The sequence below is a fragment of the Staurois parvus genome, unplaced genomic scaffold, assembly GCF_062004578.1.
Source record: "Staurois parvus isolate SC_StPar_1 unplaced genomic scaffold, SC_StPar_1.0 ptg000172l, whole genome shotgun sequence".
Lineage (NCBI taxonomy): Eukaryota > Metazoa > Chordata > Amphibia > Anura > Ranidae > Staurois > Staurois parvus.
In genome coordinates, this window is record NW_028317968.1 from 12156244 (window position 1) to 12178703 (window position 22460).

At 42.3% G+C, this 22460-nt stretch overlaps 1 protein-coding gene across 1 annotated transcript; it reads left to right on the top strand.

The window, feature by feature from the left end:
- Positions 1-3594: 3594 nt before the first annotated feature.
- On the top strand, positions 3595-18926 carry RPL11 (ribosomal protein L11). Its single transcript, XM_089676693.1, has 6 exons — positions 3595-3683; positions 7131-7278; positions 8106-8212; positions 9398-9529; positions 13542-13652; positions 18855-18926. Exons 1-6 carry the CDS (start codon positions 3678-3680, stop codon positions 18882-18884), a joined length of 534 nt encoding a protein of 177 aa, XP_089532819.1. The 5' UTR covers positions 3595-3677; the 3' UTR covers positions 18885-18926.
- Positions 18927-22460: the final 3534 nt, after the last annotated feature.

Sequence of the window (22460 nt, forward strand, 5' to 3'; positions counted from 1 at the left end):
AGTCTTTAAGGGGTTGAATAATTGTGGCAATGAAGAAACCACATAAGAACCATTTACTACTGTATTACATAAACAATTGATGTCATTTTAGTTGCATTTGGGTAGTTACAACGTCCTTGTAGGATTTGATTCTGAATACAATTCCAAATGTACACTATAGTCCCTAAACCCCTTTACAGCATTGGGGGTTGAATAATTTTGGTCACAACTGTATTTATATATCTCAGATTTTATGTTTATTGTAAAATCATTTACTACTGCACTTTACTTCACGGATCACCACGGACATTATTGTATTTAGATTCTGCCCGTGATACACTTTATTGTTTGGCATTTGCTTTTTGAGCTGTTTAGCTGATATTTTCATGCTTTTACTTGATGCACTTTACTGTTTCACTCAGCTCATTACATTCAGGATGCACTTTATCATATTGTTTAATTTTTACATTTCGAATTTACCAATGTTTCTTGCACTTTTATGTGTTGCACTTTTGCACCATTCTGCAATATTTTTTTTTTTTTTAGTGCTGCACTTTCTTACATATCCCCTTTCCGATTGCTTGGGCCATCCAGAAAAAACCTTGTTCAGAGAAGAAAATGTGAGCGCTACCATCAGTCCTGTGTCATGCCAACAGTAAGCATCCTGAGACAATTCATGTGTGGGGTTGTTTCTCAGCCAAGGGAGAGGGCTCACTCACAATTTTGCCTAGGTACACAGCCATGAATAAAGAATGGTACAAAAACATCTTCCGAGAGCAACTTCTCCCAACCATCCAAGAACAGTTTGGTTACGAACAATGCCTTCTCTAGCATGATGGAGCACCTTGTCAAAAAGGTAAAAGTGATAACTAAGTGGCTTGGGGAACAAAACATCAAAATGTTGGGTCATGGCCAGGAAACTCCGCAGACCTTAATCCCAATGAGAAATTGTGGTCAATCCTCAAGAGGTGAACAAAAAACCTCCCACAAATTGTGACAAAATTCAAGCATTGATTATGCAAGAACAGGCTGCCACCAGTCAGGACGTGGCCCAGAAGTTGACTGACAGCATCCCAGGGCAAATTGCAGGTCTTGAAAAAGAAGGGCAAACACTGCAAATTTTGGCTCTTTGCATAGATTTAAAGCGGAGCTCCACACAAAAGGGGAAGTTCTATTTTAAGGACTGGTCCCCCGCTCCCTGTTAAGGATTGGCACCTTTGGGGAGCAGGTACCCCGAAATTGACAGGTACCCACTCTCACCTCTGCTGCAATCGCCTCGGCGATCAAAAGCGGAAGTTGCCCTCCCTCCCCATACTCTTCTGGGACACATGACAGGTCCCAGAAGACTACAGAACCATTCACAACGAGCAGCGCTACTCATGCATGCACAGTGGGCACCCGGCTGTGAAGCTGCAATCTGTCACAGCCAGGTGCCCATACTGAAGATGCTGGCACCGGGGACACTGAGCAGCCAGTGAAATGGGCTGTGGGAAAACACCAGGGGATCAAGGGACAGGTAAGTGTCTGTTATTTTGACTGGAACTAGGTGTTAAAGTAATTGTCAATAAAAGCCTTTGACACTTATACAATGCTTGTAATTATACTTCAGTATACCATAGTAACATCTGACAAAAAGATCTAAAAACACAGAAGCAGCAGACTTTGTGACAATTAGGGCTCATGTACACTGCAGCTGATAAACTCACATTCAGGAGCTGTTCAGCGTTTTTTTCAGCAGCCCCCGAACTCTCCCTAATGTTTTCCTATGTGTTCATGTACACATCGTCATTTACAGGCAGTTGAGTTTACAGTCATTTTTTTGAATGCAGAAAACTTGTGTTCAGCAGATTGTATCAGCGTTTAAAACGCAAAATGCTTGTAAAAGCGGCTAACCACGTTTATAAGCATTTGCATTTGGAAAATGTTTAACTTTTATTTCCAGATGCTGTCCAGAGCCTTTTTTCATCATGAAAAATGCATGCAAAGTGTTTTCCCGGTGCTCAAATGGACCTGGTACACCATACTTTGAGGTTTCGCATGAAATAAAATATGTTAGACACTGCTGCAATAATTTCTGCACAGAAATGAGCTGGAACACATCCAAACACCACATAAAAAAAAAACACAGCTAATCTCAACAAATACTGCTCTCTATGCTTCTGCTCTATTTCTCTCAAAATGTCTGAAATAGTTAATTTTTTACTGTTTTTCAGTGCGTTTTGGAAAGTCTCCTGAAGTTACCTTTAACCACCTCCCGTCTGGCCGTTGTATATAAACAGCCGGAAGGTGGCAGTGCAGGGTCGGGTGGCCATTTATAAACGGCCTCCCTGCCCCCTGCTTGTGCGCGAAGCACCGCGATCCGGTGCCCGCTGTGTCCTCCGGAAACAGTGGAACACCGATCATTGTACGGGACCTCTGTGCGAGGTCCTGATCATGTGATCACTGATTAGCCAATCAGTGATCACATGCAGAGTAGTAAGCAAGATGTCACTTCTGACATCATTGCTTACTATGTGTGAAATCTGTGAATGATCACCGAGGTCACATGATACAAGGCTATTCACAACAGCCTTGTACCATGTGACAAACTATGACCAATCATAGCTCACACAGTAGTTCTCAATGGCTGCAAGAATGCAGCCAGATAGGAGAAATGATTGCTTTTACAGCCTTTATGGGTATAAAAGCAATGAGTGTAAAAAAAAAATCTTCATCACCCCCCACAAGTAGTAGTGTCACCATGGTGACACTGTACTGCTAGGGTGACGGTATGTAAAAAAAACAAAACAAAACATAAATAATATAAAAAAATAAACATGTAAAAAAATGTTTAAAAATTATAATTTTTGGTTATAAACTAATTTGGGTTATTTTTTTTTTACTAAAAATATAACGGAATAAGTTTTGGCCAAGATTTATGATGAAATATTATTTATTTGCAAAATTTTATAGGAAAAACACTTTTCAAAATTTTTGGACTTTTTCATTTACATAGCAAAAGAAAATAAAAATCCCAGTGGTGAATAAATACCACCAAAATAAAGCTTTATCTGTCTAAAACAAAATGCTAAGAAATTCATATGGGTAGTGTTGCATGACCACACAATTGTCATTCAAAGTGTGATAGCGCTGAAGGCTGAAAATTAGCCTGGACAGGGGGGTGTCCACAATTGAAGTGGTTAACAAACGCTTCTAAACGGAAACGCTCATAAATGCGGTACGCAAACGCGGCTAAACAGACGTTTTTTAATCTACGTTTTCCAGCAGTTTCCATGGTTCAGAAGTGTCCCGTGTACATGGAACCTTAATATGTGTCATTCTCAAACCCTTTGGCCACGGCTGAACAGGAAAGGCAGTAAGAGGGGTCTCTACAGCAGCACCCACAGGTCCCACCTATTCCCCATTCTATCCAGCTCCTGCACCCACATCACATTGTGTGCATCTACCGCCTTCCACAAGGGAACCTATCGCCTTGGAACACTGGAGAGCCTGCTCTCTCAGGGATGTAAAGAACGTTCCATGCAGTGTAGATGGAATCATGACTATCACTCCACCATTCAGCTTTCTATCGTCTCTGAGGGACTTCCGCTAATCACGTGGTACGTAAAGCTCTCGAGAAGAGTGACTTCGAGCATTACGTCACAGCCCGGTATAAAAGGCAGAATCGGAAATCTCGCGATCTCTTCCCATCTCCCAACATGGCGGTGAGTGTATGCGGGAACGGAGAATACCGGCTGTTGTAATCTGCTGCAATCCTCCTGCTGTGATAATATCGGGCGGGTCGGCTTTGTGTTAGGGTTGTGTACCGTCCTGCGGACCTCAGGCGCCCTATTATTGTATGGCAGGGAGTGAGGAGGGGGCTGCAGTGACGGATGGGCCTAGTGTGTATGTCGCCCTGTACATTTCCCATCTCATCCCTAATCAGGGCACTAATGAGCCCTGTGTGTCTGCTGTATGTCACTCAGTGTCTTATTGGGATGCTACTCTGCAAGGAAGCGAAGGCCTACATGATATCTAGTTCTTGGAGCATCTGTTGGTTTTGTAATGTTTGTATTTGTGGGCTTTTCTAAAGATGATCCAAAAGCTGAACTGTATACATTGGAGACTTCATGATGATCTCATGTGTTGCTATGCAGTGTGTAAAGTCCGATGCTACTTAATGGCCAGGCCCAGATAAAATGGGGGGGGGGGGGGTGTTGTGGTCCCCTGTCCAGTGGATGTGCTGTGATCAGGACATGGCTAGACTTGTCTGATACTGCCCTCCGCATGTTGCTGGGATCATCTACTTCCTCTGGCGGTAGCCTCTGCTCTAGGCCTTCCTTTTATTAGGATTATTGTCTGTTTTCTTTTATTTTGGTGTAATGTATGAATTGCTGCAGCTTTACATCCCGGTCACATCAAAGCTGACGTTGACAATCGTGCGACTTGCATCCCGGTCACATCAGAGCTGACGTTGACAATCGTGCGACTTGCATCCCGGTCACATCAGAGCTGACGTTGACAATCGTGCGACTTGCATCCCGGTCACATCAGAGCTGACGTTGACAATCGTGCGACTTGCATCCCGGTCACATCAGAGCTGACGTTGACAATCGTGCGACTTGCATCCCGGTCACATCAGAGCTGACGTTGACAATCGTGCGACTTGCATCCCGGTCACATCAGAGCTGACGTTGACAATCGTGCGACTTGCATCCCGGTCACATCAGAGCTGACGTTGACAATCGTGCGACTTGCATCCCGGTCACATCAGAGCTGACGTTGACAATCGTGCGACTTGCATCCCGGTCACATCAGAGCTGACGTTGACAATCGTGCGACTTGCATCCCGGTCACATCAGAGCTGACGTTGACAATCGTGCGACTTGCATCCCGGTCACATCAGAGCTGACGTTGACAATCGTGCGACTTGCATCCCGGTCACATCAGAGCTGACGTTGACAATCGTGCGACTTGCATCCCGGTCACATCAAGCTTAATGTTAAATCACGCGGCCTACAGTGAAGTCGCACAATTTCAAAGTCTGGGGCCATGCCGATTTTAAGTGTGATTTGTAAAACATCTGACAGATGTCTATGCAAATCGCACCTAAAGTAGTGTATGTACTACTTTAAAAATTGGCGCAGCTCCGACCAAGTCGGAACCGCACTGATGTGACTGCTGTAATTGCGGACAATAGGATGTGATTTGCAAGTCGCATGCCAATTCACACTCATTGCAACTGGGGGTTTAAAGCAGAGTTCCACCCAAAATGGGAAGTTCTGCTTGAAAGACTGGTCCTCCGCTCCCCATTAAGGATTGGCACCTTTGGGGAGCGGGTACTTGAAAACGACGGGTACCTACTCCCACTCCGCTGTGATCGCCTAGGGAAGTGGAAGTTGTCCTACCCTCCCTCCCCGTAGTCTTCTGGGACACGTAACAGGTCCCAGAAGACTACGGGGCCATTCAGGAAGCGCAGCGCTATTCGCACATGCGCAATGGGCACCCAGCTGTGAAAGCGCAAGCTGTCACAGCCGGGTGCCCACACTAAAGATGCCGGTCTCCTGGAATACAGGACGGCTGGTGAAATGGGCTGCAGGGAGGACACTGGGATCATGGGACAGGTGAGTGGCTTTTTTTTTTTTTTAAAAGTCCGCTACAGTTTTTGTTGCAGCTGACTTATTTTTTTTTTTTTTACAGTGTGAGTGGAACTCCGCTTTAAGCCCCTGGTCATACTGCATGCGAATTGCCATGGGATTTGCATGCCATGCGACTTGCAAATCGCATGCCAAGTCACACCCTATTGTCCACAATTAGAGCAGTCATATCAATGCAGTTCCAACTTGGTCACCGATATCTAAAGTAGTACATGCACTACTTTTGGTGCAGTTTACGTACACATCTGTGTCAGATGTCTTGCAAATCACACCGGAAATTGGCATGTCACCCAACTCTGAAATCGTGCGACTTCACTGTAAGTCGCACGATTTCGAAGTTGGGGTTGATGTGACCGGGGTGTTGGGGCCCGTTCACATCAGATACAGTGGGATGCTATGCTGAACACATGCGTACTGCATTGACTGTATAAAATCCAGGTTTTTATGTTCCAGTGCACGAAAGTACAAGAAGCTTGCAATAATTTTTTGTACTGCAAAGTACCATATATAAAAGGCCAAAGGAAATGTGAACTCTTAAAACGCTTTGCAAGCATTCAGAAATGCATTTGATGTAAATGGGCTCTTACACTGCGGTTAGATTCTGCAATGGTGTGAATTCTAAATTTGTCTTAAAGTAGAGCTTCACCTAAAATCGAAAGTTCTGCCTATTCTCCCTCATCGTAAGAATTTTTGGAGGGAATTGGTACCTTTTTCTGACAGGTACCACTCCCATTTCTGCTCTTTTCGCTGAGGTGAGAAAAGCGGAAGTTCAGCCCCCTCTTCCAGCAGCCTCCTGAGACATGTTGCATGCCCCAGGAGACTCAAAGCACAGCGTGTCTCTCGCATGCGCAGTAGGATGCCAGCTGTGAAACAGCAAGTCACAGCTAGCTTTCCAAAAGCAAGATGGTGGTGCCACAGACCTGAAGACAGGTGAAGAGCTGACAGCACTGGATCCATGGGTTGGAAAGTACCTGTATATTAAAGTGCTTGTAAAGCCTTTTTTTTTTTTTTTTTTTCCCCCTAATAAAATGACATATGTCATAATTGCCTGCACTGTGCAGTGGTTTTGCACACAGCAGCCCTTATCCTCCGCCTTCTTGGGTCCTCTGGCTCAACCCTCCCCTGGTTGCTGTATCTGAACCAGTGAGGAGCAAGAGAGCCTAGGCTCTCATGCACATTGCTGGATTGAGATCAGGCTCAGCTAAGTATTGGGGGGGGGGGGGGGGGGGGGGCTGCATGCAGAATTTTTTTTTTTTTTTTTTTTTTAACTTACTGCACAGAATGCCTTTACAGCCACTTAAGTCAACAGCTATCGTATCTATATCTATTGGCTTTTACCTTTTTGTGTAATTGACTAGATCCTTTATAATTGCTTTATGTACTTAGAGCAGAGTGTTGAGCTGCCTAGTATCTGACTGTATTGATCATGCTAAACTGAGGCTGGCTTTCAGTTATGTATATTTTATCCCACAGCTTGAGGGTTAAGTCTTTTCATGAAATTGATATCTTTCCCAGGAAAAATCAGAGAAAGAAAATCCTATGCGTGACCTGAGAATCCGCAAGCTCTGCCTCAATATCTGTGTTGGTGAGAGTGGTGACAGACTGACCCGGGCGGCTAAAGTGCTGGAGCAGCTCACTGGGCAGACACCTGTCTTCTCCAAAGGTAAGCTTCTTGTCCTACAGTGAGGCCAGTCTTGCTGATTGTATAACAAAGCTTCATTTTCTTTTTTTCTAGGGGTGTACAGTACTGTTAGCCTCTGTGTACATTATAGCTCACATGTCAATCACACCACATTTCTGTGAGATTTCTATGAAATTCTGCGCACTGCACCAAAGAAGTGCACGCACATTTTATTGAGCTACTCTGGAAATCTTTCACATGGTTGGTTTTTTACTGTGCAATCAGGTTCAGCCAGACTCGCTGTGATTGCGACTTGCTTTTGAGGTGTCGTTAACTGAGAATTGACACCTGCAATAGATCGCAAAACTGTGTGTGCAGTACAGGAAATACAGGGGCCACAAAGTTTCCCACATAGCAAGGGGAAGGAGAACGTGGAGGCAAGTAAGGCTTTTACTACATGGGCTAGTAACACTGGGTGTGGTTTTTGTTTTTTTTTTTTTTTTTTTTTTTTTTTTACAGGGACAGTTAAGAGGAAACTTCCATAATCAATTTCTAAGACAGCCATCAGAGGTGATTGGCTCCACAATTCTCTTTTAACTGGGTATACAAGCACAGAAAAATTGGTTACAGGGTTAGGCAGGGGTAGTCGAGCAAGTAGAGAATCTCCAACTCCTGGAAAGAGATGATCTACAAATCTGTTTTGTTAAAGCTGTATGGTGCATCAAGTCAGGTCCTAGCTTAGTTTACATGAATTGGGGATGTTGGTAGTTGCTTGACTTATTTAGTTGATATCTGCCTGATTTTGGCCAAGAAATTTACAATGACTTGCATGTCCGTGTTGACTATTTTTTTTTTTTTTTGTTCTACAGCTCGCTACACTGTGAGATCTTTTGGAATTAGGAGAAATGAAAAAATTGCAGTTCACTGTACTGTCCGAGGAGCCAAAGCAGAAGAGATCTTGGAGAAGGGGCTTAAGGTAAATCAAAATTTTAAATGGGCCTGACTTGCTTTAGTGCAGCTTTCTGACTTTCACTCAGATGCCAGCTAAGGTAGGACTGCAGAAGGTGTCTTGTCTTATTGCTGGACATCTCAGCTGGTGCCATGATCTTCAGTTTAGTGCTCTTGTATTCTAGGAGTGCGAAAAGAATATGTACTTGGAATTATCTGGGGCTTTAAGCCTAATTCTGTTTTTGGGTAGTGATCATAACCTTTAAAATACAACCAAAGGAAGTTAATCACCTTTCCTTCAATGGTCAGTCGCACACAAACCTGTCCATTTTCAGCCATCTTCATCTGGTGTGGGATGCCATCACTCTGGCACATAGGGATTAGGTCAGCAGCTGCAAGCTCAGTTTAAATGCCAGGGGATGCTGCAAATAGGCAGGTAAGTGTTTTTTTTTCTTTTTTATTGCAAGCGAGACATTGTATATCTCTTCTGCAATAAGAAAAGCTGCCTGTGAGCGGCAGAACTTTGGCCGCGCTTTAAAAGACAAGCTCACCTTTTGGTAAAAATAAGTGTCTGTAAAGCATTTGCACAGGTGATCAGTAGATTGCTGGTGCCATGCAGGTCTCCAAATTTGTCAGGATTTCTGCTTGCCATTCTGGCATATACAAGCAAGCAGATATATTGACCGATTTAATGAACTACCATGGTGCTATACAGCACCTTGGTAGTTAATTGAGAACGGCCACTTTTTCTTTTCTATATTTTTATTTTTATTTTTTTCCTTGAGGGGGGGGGGGGGGGGGTTGAGAAGAAATGGGGGGATTGGCAGGGAGCAGGGGCTTATGCTTTCACAACATTGTACACACTATAAAAGAACAAGTTCACCTGTGTATTATTCAAGGGAGGATGTTAGTGTTGGTCTTTTACAAATTGTCAGAGCTTGATTCTGGCCTCGAATTGCCATTGGCTTGCATTGCTCTTGCTTGTTCAGAGACTTCGGGTCACTTAGGCTTTACTGGTCCCTAAGCAGGGATCATAGAACAGTAGGATTTGTAAAATCATTGGGAAATATGCTAGCATTGCTATACATGGATGTAAAATGTGGCATTTTTAAAGGTGTGTGGTGTTTTTTTTTTTTTTTTTTTTTTTTTTTTTTTGTTTTTTTTTTTTTTTTTATGCTCTGCTATAATGGTGGCTTGTGTTTTTTGTGTACAGGTCAGAGAATATGAGTTGAGGAAGAATAACTTCTCTGAAACAGGAAACTTTGGATTTGGTATCCAGGAGCACATTGATCTGGGGATTAAATATGACCCAAGCATTGGAATCTACGGGCTGGATTTCTATGTGGTATGTATAATGTAGTACACAACTACGGTGCTTTAAACCCTGTTTTCTGATGTGGTGAACAAAATGTGAGCATCTGTTAATGGCTTTAACAAGAGGCTCTTGAAGCAGTAGTAAACCGCAGGTTTAAAAAGAAAAAATCCCCTCAAAGGAATGTCACTATGTGCTAATATGCATTGCTTACTAGCACATTATGAAGGACTTCTTTTAAAATGAAGCCCTCCAGCTTTTAATATGGTGGCTGCCTTTCCACTTTTTGTTTCTACCCTGGTGACCTGCTAGTTTATATTTTTAAACTTGTATCAGAGTGAACAGTCCAAAAAAAGTTTTTTAAAGGGCTGAAAATATTTAAGACTGTTGCTTAGTGGTTAGCTTTTAATATCTGTAAAAACATTAAAGTGGCACTTTTTATGTAGTAAAGATGGGTCAATAGGCAGATGAGACCTGCTTTGTCTCTATCATTACCTGCCTGTCTGCCCTTGTACAGTGAGCTGCACCCATGAAAATGGGTCACTGTTCCGAACGAACTGCGCTCTTGTGATCCACAGAAGTACAGTGAAAATAGCTTCTCCTTTAACCGCCTCCCGCCCACCATATAAGCTAATGACGGGCGCAAGGCTTTTCTCTCATTCCGCGCATGCACGGATCCGCGAGCGCGGCGATCGGTGGTGCGCTGTGTCCCTCGGACACAGCGGATCAACAATCAATGGAAAGAGCCAAAGATGTCGGCTCGGTCATGTGATCAGCTGTGTCTAATCACAGCAGATCGCATGTAAATAGGGAAGTGCCAGTTATCGTCATTTCTCTCCTCACGAGCTGTCACGCTGACAGCTTGTGCGGAGAGCTGGTAATCGGCATTCCTCAGAGGGGACATTTGTACACTGATCATCGGTGCCCTGATGATCAGTGTAGCCCCAGCAGTGCCGCCTTATCAGTGCTCATCAGTGATGCCTGTCAATGCCCATCAGTGCCACCTACTATTGCCACCTATCTGCTCCTCAGTGCCAATCACTGCAACCATATTAGCGCACATCAGTGAAGGAGAAAAATCACTTATTTACAAAATTTTATAACAAAAATTAAGAAACGTTTGTTTTGTTCAACATTTCAGTTTTTGGTTTGTTTAGCAAAAAATAAAAAACCCAGGGGTGATTAAATACCACCAAAAGAAAGCTCTATCTGTCTAAAAAAATTCATATGGGTACAGTTTTGCATGACCGCGCAATTGTCATTCAAAGTGTGACAGCACTGGAAACTGGCCTGGGCAGGAAGGGGTTATAAGTGCCCAATAGGCAAGGGGTTAAATAGGTGTTTTTGCATTGAAGTCAATTATCCTTATCTGTTTTCCCTTCCTCCCTTCCTTCCTTTCCTCCTTCTGAAAAAGCTGATAGCCCTATTTGGCTGATTTTCAGGGATTGATGTATTGGTGCATCACTATATGCCCTTTGGAAAGTTAATTTTTTTAGTATATAAATGGAGTTAATGCTGGTTCAAAATCTTAAAGCAAATTTGTTATTTTGCCCATTGTAAACAAAGTTGCATATACAACTTGAATGTGTGCTAGTGTTTAACCACTTCCCGTCTGGCCCGCGTATATAAACGGCCGGACGGTGGCAGTGCAGGGTAGGGTGGCCGTTAATAAACAGCCTCCCCGCACCCTGCTTGTGTGCGTTCCCTGGGAGCGCGCAGCACCACGATCCGGTGCCCGTTGTGTCCTCCGGACACAGTGGAACATTGATCGTCGGACGGGACCTCTATGCGAGGTCCCGATCATGTGATCACGGATTAGCCAATCCGTGATCACATGCAGAGTAGTAAGCAAGATGTCACTTCTGACATCATTGCTTACTACCTGTGAAATCTGTGAATGATCAGAGGTCGCATGGTATAAGGCTATTCATAACAGCTTTGCACCAAGTGACAAGCTGTGACCAATCTCAGCTCACACAGTAGTTCTCAGTGGCTGCAAGAATGCAGCTAGAGAGGAGAAACTATTGCTTTTACAGCCTTTTATGGGTGTAAAAGCAATCGGTGTGGGGGGGGGGGATCTTCATCACCCCCCACTAGTAGTGTCACCATGGTGACACTGTACTGCTAGGGTGACAGTATGTAAAAAGAAAAAAACATAACTATAAAAAAGTAAGGGTTTAAAAATTTCAATTTTTGGTTATAAACTAATTTGGGGTTTTTTTGTTTTTTTTTTTTTTCACTGAAAAGATAACTGAATACATTTTGGCCAAGATTTATGATAAAATACTATTTATTTGCAAAATTTTATAAGAAAAACACTTTTAAAAATGTTTGGACTTTTTCATTTACATAGCAAAAAAAATAAAAATCCCAGTGGTGGATAAATACCACCAAAATAAGGCTTTATCTGTCTCAAAAAAATGCTAAATTCATATAGGTACAGTGTTGCATGACCACGCAATTGTCAGTGTGACAGCACTGAAAGCTGAAAATTGGCCTGAACAGGAAGGGGGTAAAAGTATCTGGACTGGAAGTGGTTAATGTTTGGAATTCAAACTGCTGTTCAAAAGTGGTTGTAAACACTCACATATGCTCAGTGCTGTGACTAGGCTCAGGTGATACAAATATGAAACCATTCCTCCTACATAAGCTCTACTTGTATCTGCAGCCATTCATAGTGCAGAATTTATCTTGCTTGTTGAGCTTTCAGAAAGCAGGGGGCAGGGATATGAAGTTACTTTGCAGACCTCAATGAGCGCTATTTGGAGTGAAGCACACCAACACCCCCCCCCCCCCCCCCCTCCACAGCACACAGGCAGGGAACTGAACTGAGGCTGTCAATTAGTTGTGTGCTGGAGCTCCCTCTCCTGTCATCTATTATTTTTTTTTTTATTTATTTTTTTTTTTTTAACAGCAACTCAAGGCTCTAATCTGTCAAAAAACTAGAACTCCTAGCATATTCTAGAACCTGTTGGACAGTAGCTAGGACTTAAAACACTTTCAGAACTATTGAGGATTCACAGGTCAGAGCAAATATGGTGGTCTCAGGCATTGGAACTCTGTTCACTAAAAACGTATACTTAAATTGCTACCTGGTTCATAAATATCCCTTTTCTGTTGAAAATAAACTTTCAGGGCCTGTTCATTAGTGGCTAATCCCATTTTATATTTTTGCAGTAAAACTTGTTGAATATTGCTATCTAATGTTCTTGGAACTTCATAGTAGACTTCATTGCTGTAGGTAACTGCACTGTTTACTGCATTAGTTTCAGCCTCTGTCATCCTGTACCACCAACAGGTTGTTTTCAGGATTTCCTTCACTTTTTACAGATTCATTAAATGTCATTAGCTTATTTGACAGCTTCTTAAAGTGTTACTAAACCCACAGCAGTAAAGTCAGTCTGTATATGCAGTAAAGCATGCTTGTTATACTCACTGTGGAACCTAAGGGGTTAATCCTCCACATTGTATAAAGACAGTTGGATCTGGTCTTCTCTGATCCTCCCCTTCTACTGTCCCCAATCAATCTGCTGATGGTACAGTGCTCTAGAAGTCACTCTGCACATGCATGCTTTAGTGTGTATTGCTAGTGTTTTGGGTTTTTTTTTTTTTCCCCCCCTTTGGGAGGGTGCATGTGATGAGCACTGTCCAGAGGATCATCGGTTATGCAGGCTCAGAGGAAAGTCGGAGCAGAATGAAAACTCTAACGGGTGCTCAGCTGCACACTGTCCCTAGATCCTTATATTGCTGATAAGGAATTTAGCAGTTAATATTTACTAAAATGATTGCATTTCTGTGTACTGTGGGAGACCAGATAAAGTGAATTCAGGGTCCTGAGTTTAGTAACACTTTAAGGGAAATTCCTAAAGCATGGTTTGTTTTGGGGTACTTGAGGACTGAGGTTGTAAACCATTGAATGTGGCTAGACAAAGGTAAATTCTGACTAGTTTCTTTAGGTACCGGATATGCTTTTGGTCATTGCAATTTTAATATAAAAGGCTCATGCGGACAACAATTTAGTTCTTGGTGGTCTATACTCTTGTAGGTCCTTGGCCGTCCAGGCTTCAGCATTGCTGACAAAAAGCGCAAGACTGGCAGCATTGGTGCCAAGCATCGGATTGGTAAAGAGGAGGCAATGCGTTGGTTCCAGCAGAAGGTAAATTGTTATAGGACTTATACTCTGAAGTATTGTCATATTTTTATATTGTAATGTTTCATCTAAATACATTTTTAAAATTTGGTCAAATATTTATATGCAAGATTTCATTTTTCAGTCTGTGTGGATGGTGCTCTAGGCTCCCCTTAAAGCGAAGCTCCACCCAAAAGGGAAGTTCCACTTTAAGGATTGGTCCCCCACACAGGAAGTGGCACCTTTGGGGAGCAGGTACCAGATTTTTGGCAAGTACCTGTTCCCACTTCTGCTCCAACCATCTAGGAGATCAGAAGCGGACGTTCCGCCTAAAGATAGATGAAATGTGCAGTTTTAAGCACATAAACATTTTCCAATTGAAAAACCATTCTAATTTTGACAGCTTTTGAAAGATGCACTGAATTGATTGAGATTGTCAGAACAGTGCAGGCCCTAGAAGTGAGGAGATCATTTACTGCTGGCATGACTTGTGCAATAAAGTGTTTGCCTCTTAAATCACACTTTAATAGAATGAGTAGAAGGCTGATCCTAAAGTAGTACTGTTAATCTCAATAAGGTTTGCTCGCTTTTCAAAGACTAGCCATACATATTTTTCTGAGAGCCATTCACATTTTGTGTAATGTGCAATATGCAGTAAGACATGCACTTCCCATCTATTCTACCGTGGCATGCTTTGTGAAATGCATCTCAAAGCACTGTTGTAGAGCGTGACATACCGCAGTGTACAAGCATCCCATGTGTTGTAGTGAGCTGCATTGCTAAAGGGTCACATGCATGGTTATCCTTTAGTGAGCCCTGAAATCTAGAAGTGCTGATGGAATGTTTGTAATTTTCTAGTGACATTCTAACTTTTTCCTAATTTTGCATCTTGGTACAATTCTTTTGTGCAGAATTGCATGTATGGTGTGTAGCAAAGTATTGGTGTCCTGCGGGGCTTGACAAATCCCACACTAAACCCCACCCCCTTGACCAACTCCTCTCCCCTGCCCCACAGTGGAGCCCAGCTAAGTGTCCTGGAACCCCTGGAGTCTTCTCCATTCCTCCCCGTGCACATTCCAGATTGAGCTAACTGGTGCAAAACACCACAGTAGCTGGCCCACTGGAGGACACTGCTTCTCACTGACAATCTGGTCCACTGATGTGGCCATGCATGAATGCTCGGAGGGTCGCCAGAGCCCGTCAAGGCCACCTTCACATGCAGCTTTCCCCAGTAGGCGCATCGAGAGACTGCAGTCACTGGGCCACCAAGTCAGACAGCCCCATCTCCAGCACAGCGTCAACACTGCAAACTGCCCTAACCCCCCTTCCCCAACCACCAGGCGGACATGAGCTCAGCTACCCCTCCTGGCACCAGATACACTCCACTGACACCATCTGGAGGAGCCACTGCTGGATAGGTAGCTGTGATGCTACCCCCACCTTGCTTTATAACTTTTTAGCTGGCTCCTAGATTCAAAGCAAATTTGTCAAGCCCTGGTGTACTGGACATCATGACTGGTGTAAAGTAGGTATGGTAGAGATGCGTCAGATAGTGCTTTGTGGCTTTCACTTGTTGGGCAAATGGTCTCAAGTCTAAAAATGGTGATCATTAGTGTTCAGATTGTAGTGTCCTCAAGCTTGTTTAATCAGCTTGAGGTGGCCAGTCAGGGTTAGAACGAATCTGTTATGATGCAGACACCTATAATCAGGTAATTTTTGGCAAACTCCTTTTTGTAAACGGCCTTTTTTGACCAGGTGCCTTGAGAAGTAAACCTACGCATATACTGAATCTCTGTCCTGGAATATGTGTTGAACTGAGAGTGATGGTCCCTTTTACACCTAGTTAGTTCTTAGAAGAGCGATGAAGCGATTACTAACCACATTGGTTTATATTGCTGTGTAGTGTCCGTAATTTCCATACTCATACTTTGTGATCACGTGTGGGCAAATTTCTGGGGTAGAATTGATGGCCAATGCTTTGTTTTCAGCTGGTGGTTTTAAATAATCATCCCTTTATAGTTGTATATTAAAAGTGTGTGTATATGTTTCTATTACAGATCTTTAGTGCTGCAAATTTATTTAAACCTTTAGGAATTGTACAGTATGGCTTTGCATGTTCTGCTTTTCACTTAAATTTTGGTGAGGCACACCAGTAAACCACAATGAACATCAGGCTATGTCATGCATGCTCTTTTGTGTGATAGTTGGGCCTTGCACAGACTTCTTTTTTTTTTTTTTTTTTTTTAATTGGCATGTATACTAGAATTTGGGGGACTTTAAACAGATCTTGGTGGTGGGACTGCAGTCTATTTACAAGAATTGCAGCCATGGTATTTTGGACCAGTATTTGTATACGATACCTGGCTGAAGCCCTTGGAAGCTAGAAATCACTCATGTAGGATACCACTACTTCAGTGATCTCCACTTGTGGGCCCTGTGCTAAGCCTGATGCATTGTGGACGTGGAAGTAATCCGCTTAGTGTGGGCACCATTCAGAAAATGCTTTGCATTTTCTGAATGAATACAAAGCAGTGTCAGATTCTGATTGAACAAGGTGGGGCGGCAATGCAGGGATGTTGAATTACTATCGCCTGATGCCCAGGACATGTAGTTCTGGGCGCTGGGCAGGTAGTTTCTTTCTACCTTTAGCCCTGCTGTGGGCAAGCAGCAGGGCTCGCCTGTCAGGTGAAGCAATCAGTGGCAGTGTTCTTGCTGATTGCTTCACACAGTGCCAGCCTCTCCACGCCCTGGCCATGAGGTCTCCCGGGCTCTGCTTGGCCATCTGCAGGCCCGGCTTGCCGTCAGAGGGTAGGGAGAAGCAGACAAGTCCACTCCCGTCCCCTTGTGCTAACCCGGACGTGATGTCACTTCTGGGTCCCCACTGAGAGATTGTAATTCAAAGAATGTAATATGGTGCGATGTGCACCACATTACATTCAGTGGAGCAGAGGGTGACATCCAGGGTCTTTTAGACCTTGGATGTCTCAGAACTTGTCACCAAAAATCATCACATAGGGAACTTTCGTCCCCTATGTGGTGGGAAAAAAAATAAATTTTTAATTGTAAAAAATTAAAGTTACACCCAAGCACAACACCCCCCCCCCCCCCAAAAAAAAATTGAGGCCCCAACCCCCACATATACGCATGTACAAACGTAAAAGCACACGCTGGGAAGCCTACGCATGAAACCGTTGATTGTGATACACATGTCACATATGGCTGCAGACGCCAGAATGCACGCAATAATTCTAGCACCAGACCACCTCCGTAACACGTGACCTATAAGGGGCTTTAAAAGTGTCACCTATAGAAAATATTGGGTACTGATGTTCGTCACCATTTCACGTAGCGCACAAATTTTAAGGTTTCACAAGTTGGATATCGATATACTCGATGCAACCTCATCTTTTATATTTTACAAAAAAATAAGGCAATTGTATTTTTTACTGAAAGTTTGCGGTAATATGTGACATAAAAAATTGGAACTACCACTATTTTATTCTCCAAGGTCTCTGCTTTCAGAAAATATATCATGTTTGGGGGTTTATGTAATCTTCAGACCTAAAATTATTTTATTTTTTAAATGTGTGCAAAAAATGGCTCTGGCAGCATAAGGGTTAAAGTACAAGCCCTGACCCACCCTTTTACGGGGGGGCAGCCAATCGTTCATCACACTGTACACGTTTAAGTTGCCATAAAGACCCTTTTTGTTTTTAAAAGCCCCAGACATTCCTAAAATCACCTTCGATTTTTAAATACGGTTTTTTTTTGTTTTTTTTTAATCTGGACAAGTAGATTGGAGCCCTGATTTTAGTCCCTGGACAAGTAGGTTTTTTTTTTTTTTTGTTTTTCACCAGCAATGTCACACCCTCCACTTCATCCAATTGGTGAATGCTTTGCATTTTTTGACACCCATGCCTGACTTGCTGACCACCTACTGGTATTCAGTATCTGGCTGGCCTCTTGGCACTGGTCCCAGAAGCAAGTGAAGATCACTGGAGTAGCGGTGTCTACTTTAGTAATTTCCAGCTTCTGGGGTATCGGCTAGGGATGATGTATTGTTCCAGCTTGAACCAATGTAACTTTGTATACAAGTATACACCATGCCTGGAATTTGCTTTTTAGAAAATTGAACAGTCTAACAGGAACTTGTTCTAAGCAATGGGCTCTCCCAGTAAGATGTGTGATCCCAAACTGGAGTAGAATCTTGCTTTTAAGAAACCTGTTTGAATGCAAGCGTGACAGGCTTAATGTTGCACAGAATGCTCTTATACAAGCTAAAACTTGTATACAAGGTCTTAAAAATTGGGTTCCTTTTTAAGTACATTCGGCTAAATACCTGCCTTCTTGCATTGCCAACCCCAATTATGTGACCAGAAAACTGGCCACATAATCGAGGTTGTATTGAACCATTCAGAAAATGTTGTCCACTCTCATGACCATGCTTCAACACCTTGATTCTGCTTGGAGCAAGTGTATTCGAAAAGGACTTATAATTTTGACTAGAATTTTTAACTCTTGCTAAACAGCAGATCAATGAAACATCCCCGTATTTCTTGTAACAGTTTTTACTTTGTAGTGTCTTATTGGTAAATTATAGCTTTTAAAGTGGGACTTTACCCAGAACAACTTGATAAAAAATGGATCATATACTCCACAATATACTACCAAAATTAGTGTGCACTGTAAATTGCCTCCATCATTGCTCCCATTTCTGCTTGCCGGAGGCTGCCATTTTTTTTTTTTTTGAAGGCCAGAGTCCTGTGCAGCATTAAGGTGTACATTTTTAATACCCTGTACACCCTCCCTCCTAGATTGTAAGCTCGAAAGAGCAGGGCCCTCAAACCCCTCATGTATTTTGTTACTGTATTGTCTCATGTTCTGTCCCCCACTATAATGTACAGCGCTGAGCAAACCTTCTGGCGCTATATAAATACTGTATAATCTTTAGGCTATCAAATCAACCTCTAAAAACTTGGCACAGTGCCTAAAAATGGAGCAACTGAGCATGTGTAGAGCACTGGATCTAAAACGATATAGGCACTTTTTTTTTTTTTTTTTTAAATCGTTATGCCTGCAAAAGGGGCCAGCCTGAAGTGATCCATGAGGACTTGATTTTCTGACTAAAGTTCCGCTTTAAGTAATATCCACACGTTTTGATATTTACTGCTGGCAAATATTAAACATGTTCCTTGATTCTCTAACAGTTTTTGTTTTGTTTTTTTCTAGTATGATGGCATAATTCTCCCTGGAAAGTGAGCTGCTCCCGTTTCTACAAAATCAATAAAATTTCTGACAAAACTTACTGTTGTCCCTTTTTTTTTTTACCTGTTTTCTGTAAAGAGTCATAATGTTTCATGTAAAAGTTAGGTGATCTATTAATCTCGGATTGTTATACTACAAACATCCTCAAAATGTCAAGACTTTAGACATGTTTAACTACCAGTTGTGAGCTATACCTGGGGGATGCACTGTAATTATGAGTTGTGCTTGTTATAGTAACCAGTCTCCCACCTGGGATGAGAATAGGAGAAATAATTGCGGGTCTTGAGCAGTGCAGGTTCTGTCAAGAGGGCTGCCAGATGTTGCTATGGTGTCTTTTTCCCTGATGAGATGAGATGTCACAAACCACCAGTAACTTTTAGCTTCAATTACTTGCTCCCTTCCATCAGGCTTACTGTGATATTTGGACACTTTCATGTTTTCATTTTTGAAAAAACCTAAACTGCACAGAATGCAAGGAAAGTGCTGTAATTTGTTTAAAACCAGTAGAAATTGTTTCTTTAAAATCTGAGATGACAAAGGTTGTCCTTTTTTAAAGGGAAGTGTAGCTTTCTGGAATTAAAAAAAAAAAAAAAAAAAAAAAAAAAAAATTGTACTCTCCTAGGTGGCAGTGGCATCTCTCCCCTGCCAGCTCAACAAGAACTGAGCCATCAAACACCACTGATCATGCAGTTCTCCCCTCTGCTCTGGGCAAAGAGTTTGACTGTCTGTCACTGGAGCGCTTGGCTGTGGAAGGGCTGGCACAGTGGATCATTAAGAGGCTGAGCCAGGTGCTGATCCAGGTTTCTTTGGTCAGGATCTTTCCAGAGTTTAGACAGGCTTTGACATCAGCTGTCAGCAGGCTTCAGACTGTTAGCTGAAGACTGAGAACTGCACTGTTTTGATCCATAGAAGTATAGCTTTGTATAGTATATACTTTGGCTATACTTTTAGACTCCTGAAAATGTTTTGCCTAGCTTAGTGTTCTGGAACAGGGATACAATAGGTGCAGCCAGCTCCTGCTCTGCATACTTAAAGCTGTGCTGTAGATCCATTACTGTAGCTATAAAGCTCAAGTATGTTCAAGCTTTATACTGGCAGACTTGCCTTTATAATTTGCCCCCCAGTGCTCACAAGACAGAACTGTCACTCAGTCTGGCTGCTTCTGGTCTTGGATTCACGGCACTCCTGCCATTGTGTGGCCAACTTATAAAGCTGCTGCACATGTGTACTTGGGGTTGTCATTCTAGCTCTTACAGATGACAGCAATGGGCTGGGAGTGAATGCTGCACTGAAAAGTAAACATTTCCTAGAAAGCACAGGTAGGTTTTGACTTTTTTTTTTTTTTTTTTGTTTGACTGAGGTTAAACACATCTCTTGTAAAAGGTTTAGAACTTTACATTTCTTGAAGAAAAAAGCTTGCTGAAGAATCTTTAAGCTAGGCATACATGCTTATTTAGGCTGTGGGGGGGGGGGGGCCTGGTGGAATAATCCAGCCCAAGCCTGGTGAAAAATTCTCAGCCAAAATGGTGACTGCAACTATCAGATGCAACCACTGGTTAGGTATTCAGACAGCTGCTTCACCCTTGCATAACTGCTGAGAAAAAGATGTAGCTTTTTCCAAAAAGGGTAAGATGAAAGCTGGCCATACACAACTGGAATTGGGAAAACTGACATTGAATAAAAACAAACTGAGCGAGGTGGAAATTGTTTTTCATAAGTGACTACATCCTGTTTCTGTATTTAGGTGGCAGTGGAGATTCCTCCCATGTGTGGATGGAGGAATCTTTGAGTGCTTTTATATAGATATAATTTTATATTACTGAAAAGACTTTCTTCTGCATTAAAGATCCTGCCTGTCTGCCTATTTTAATTACTCAGCCTAAAGTTTCACTTTAAAGCAGAACTAAACTCTTTAGGTATTTTTTTTTTTTTTTTTTTTTCCTTCAGTCAAGCTGACATTTTTAGACTCTGATCTACAACTGCCATGAAGCTGCATATGTGATCAGTTGTTTGATGGTTTGAAAGCACAAGCAAATGTGACAGTTGGCATTCCTCACTTGCTGGGACTTTATATAAAAGACAAAACATTTTTAGATGGAGTGGAGAGGGATTAAGACCCCACCCACTCCCTAGCAATTTTTATTGCTGTATGTGCCCTGTTAGGGAGATTCATCCTCTATTTGTCCTGTTTACCATGATCAGTGAAAGTGTTAAAAAAAAAAATTGGTTTTCCCTAGAAGAGTTAGAAATCTTTCAATGGGGACAAAAGTTCTGGGTACCTGGGTATTCCCAAGGAATTCCCCTAATTTTCAAGTATTTACTCTCATCTGTTTGGCTATGGGACAGGAAGTGAAGGGGAAATCTCTGCAATTGGGACACATGGGGGGAAGAAAGACAAGTTATAACCCTCCCTTAGGCTAGGCTCACACCTATGCAGTTTGCATTTTAAGCAGTTTCTGCTTTGCATTGCATTTTTGCACCTATGTTTAAAATTTTTCTTGATGCTAGGCAGATTTAAAATGCAGCAAAAACGCACTACATTCTTTTCAGCAGCGTTTCCATTGAAGTCTATAGTCCCTTAGTCCCTGACCCTTTCCAAAAAAATGCACCGGGTGAAAATACAGAGATGTGAACGTGTCCTGTAGGAAATCATGTTAAATAGACTGCTGTGCGTTTCTGCAAAACTGCTGAAACCTCTTAGCTGTGAACCTAGGGCAACCATCCAACCTGGGAGAAAAGTTTTTGCCTATAGTTCTACTTAACTTTTTTTTTTTTTTTTAACTGATGGGTCTAGTTCAGCTTTAAAGTGAGATAAGTGGAAAAAGAAAAGGTTGGTACTTTTCTGTGTGCCACTGCATTGGAATGACTAGTATGAAAGAAAAAAAATTAAGCTTCTGCACTTCCCTTTTTTAAGCAAGTTGGAAATGAGAGTAGTTAGCACAAGCCTATTGTCTTCTTGCTTAGTATTGAATATTAGTATTAGATTTTTATTTAAAAGGGGAAAATTACAGTAACCATTCCTTCCTAGAAGGGTTGTCAACTGCCATTCATTCTAAAACTGGCCATCCATACAAGTTTTTGTTTGATTTTCTAATTGTTGGGGGTCAAATCAATGTTCATTTTTAACAGCAGTGGTGGGAAAACTTTAAGGGGGCAGCAAGGAAAACTTTTCTTGAGCAAATTAAATTTTTAGCCGGTGTATGTGGTTATCGTTCACAAATTACATTTTGTTTCAAAAGTGTTAAAAGAATTTTAGAATGACATCCATCAAATGCTCAAAGAATTTTTGGATGACTCTGCTTACGAATATTCTCATCTGAAAATCTACACATGTATGGCTAGTATCGAGTAGCAAGCAAGGTTCCCTGCCAAAGCAGCGGTCTGTTTAAAATGTGTGATAGGTTCTCTTTAACGCTTTCTGTGAATGAAAAGGATGCAGGGGGGCGTTTGCCAGTACTAAATATGGGAGTCTGCGAGCCTTTCCCAGCACGCCCAGGGGCAGACACGTCATGTTGCAAGTTCCGGTTCCATTAACTGGGATGGTAGGCGATACTGGGTAATATGGATTAA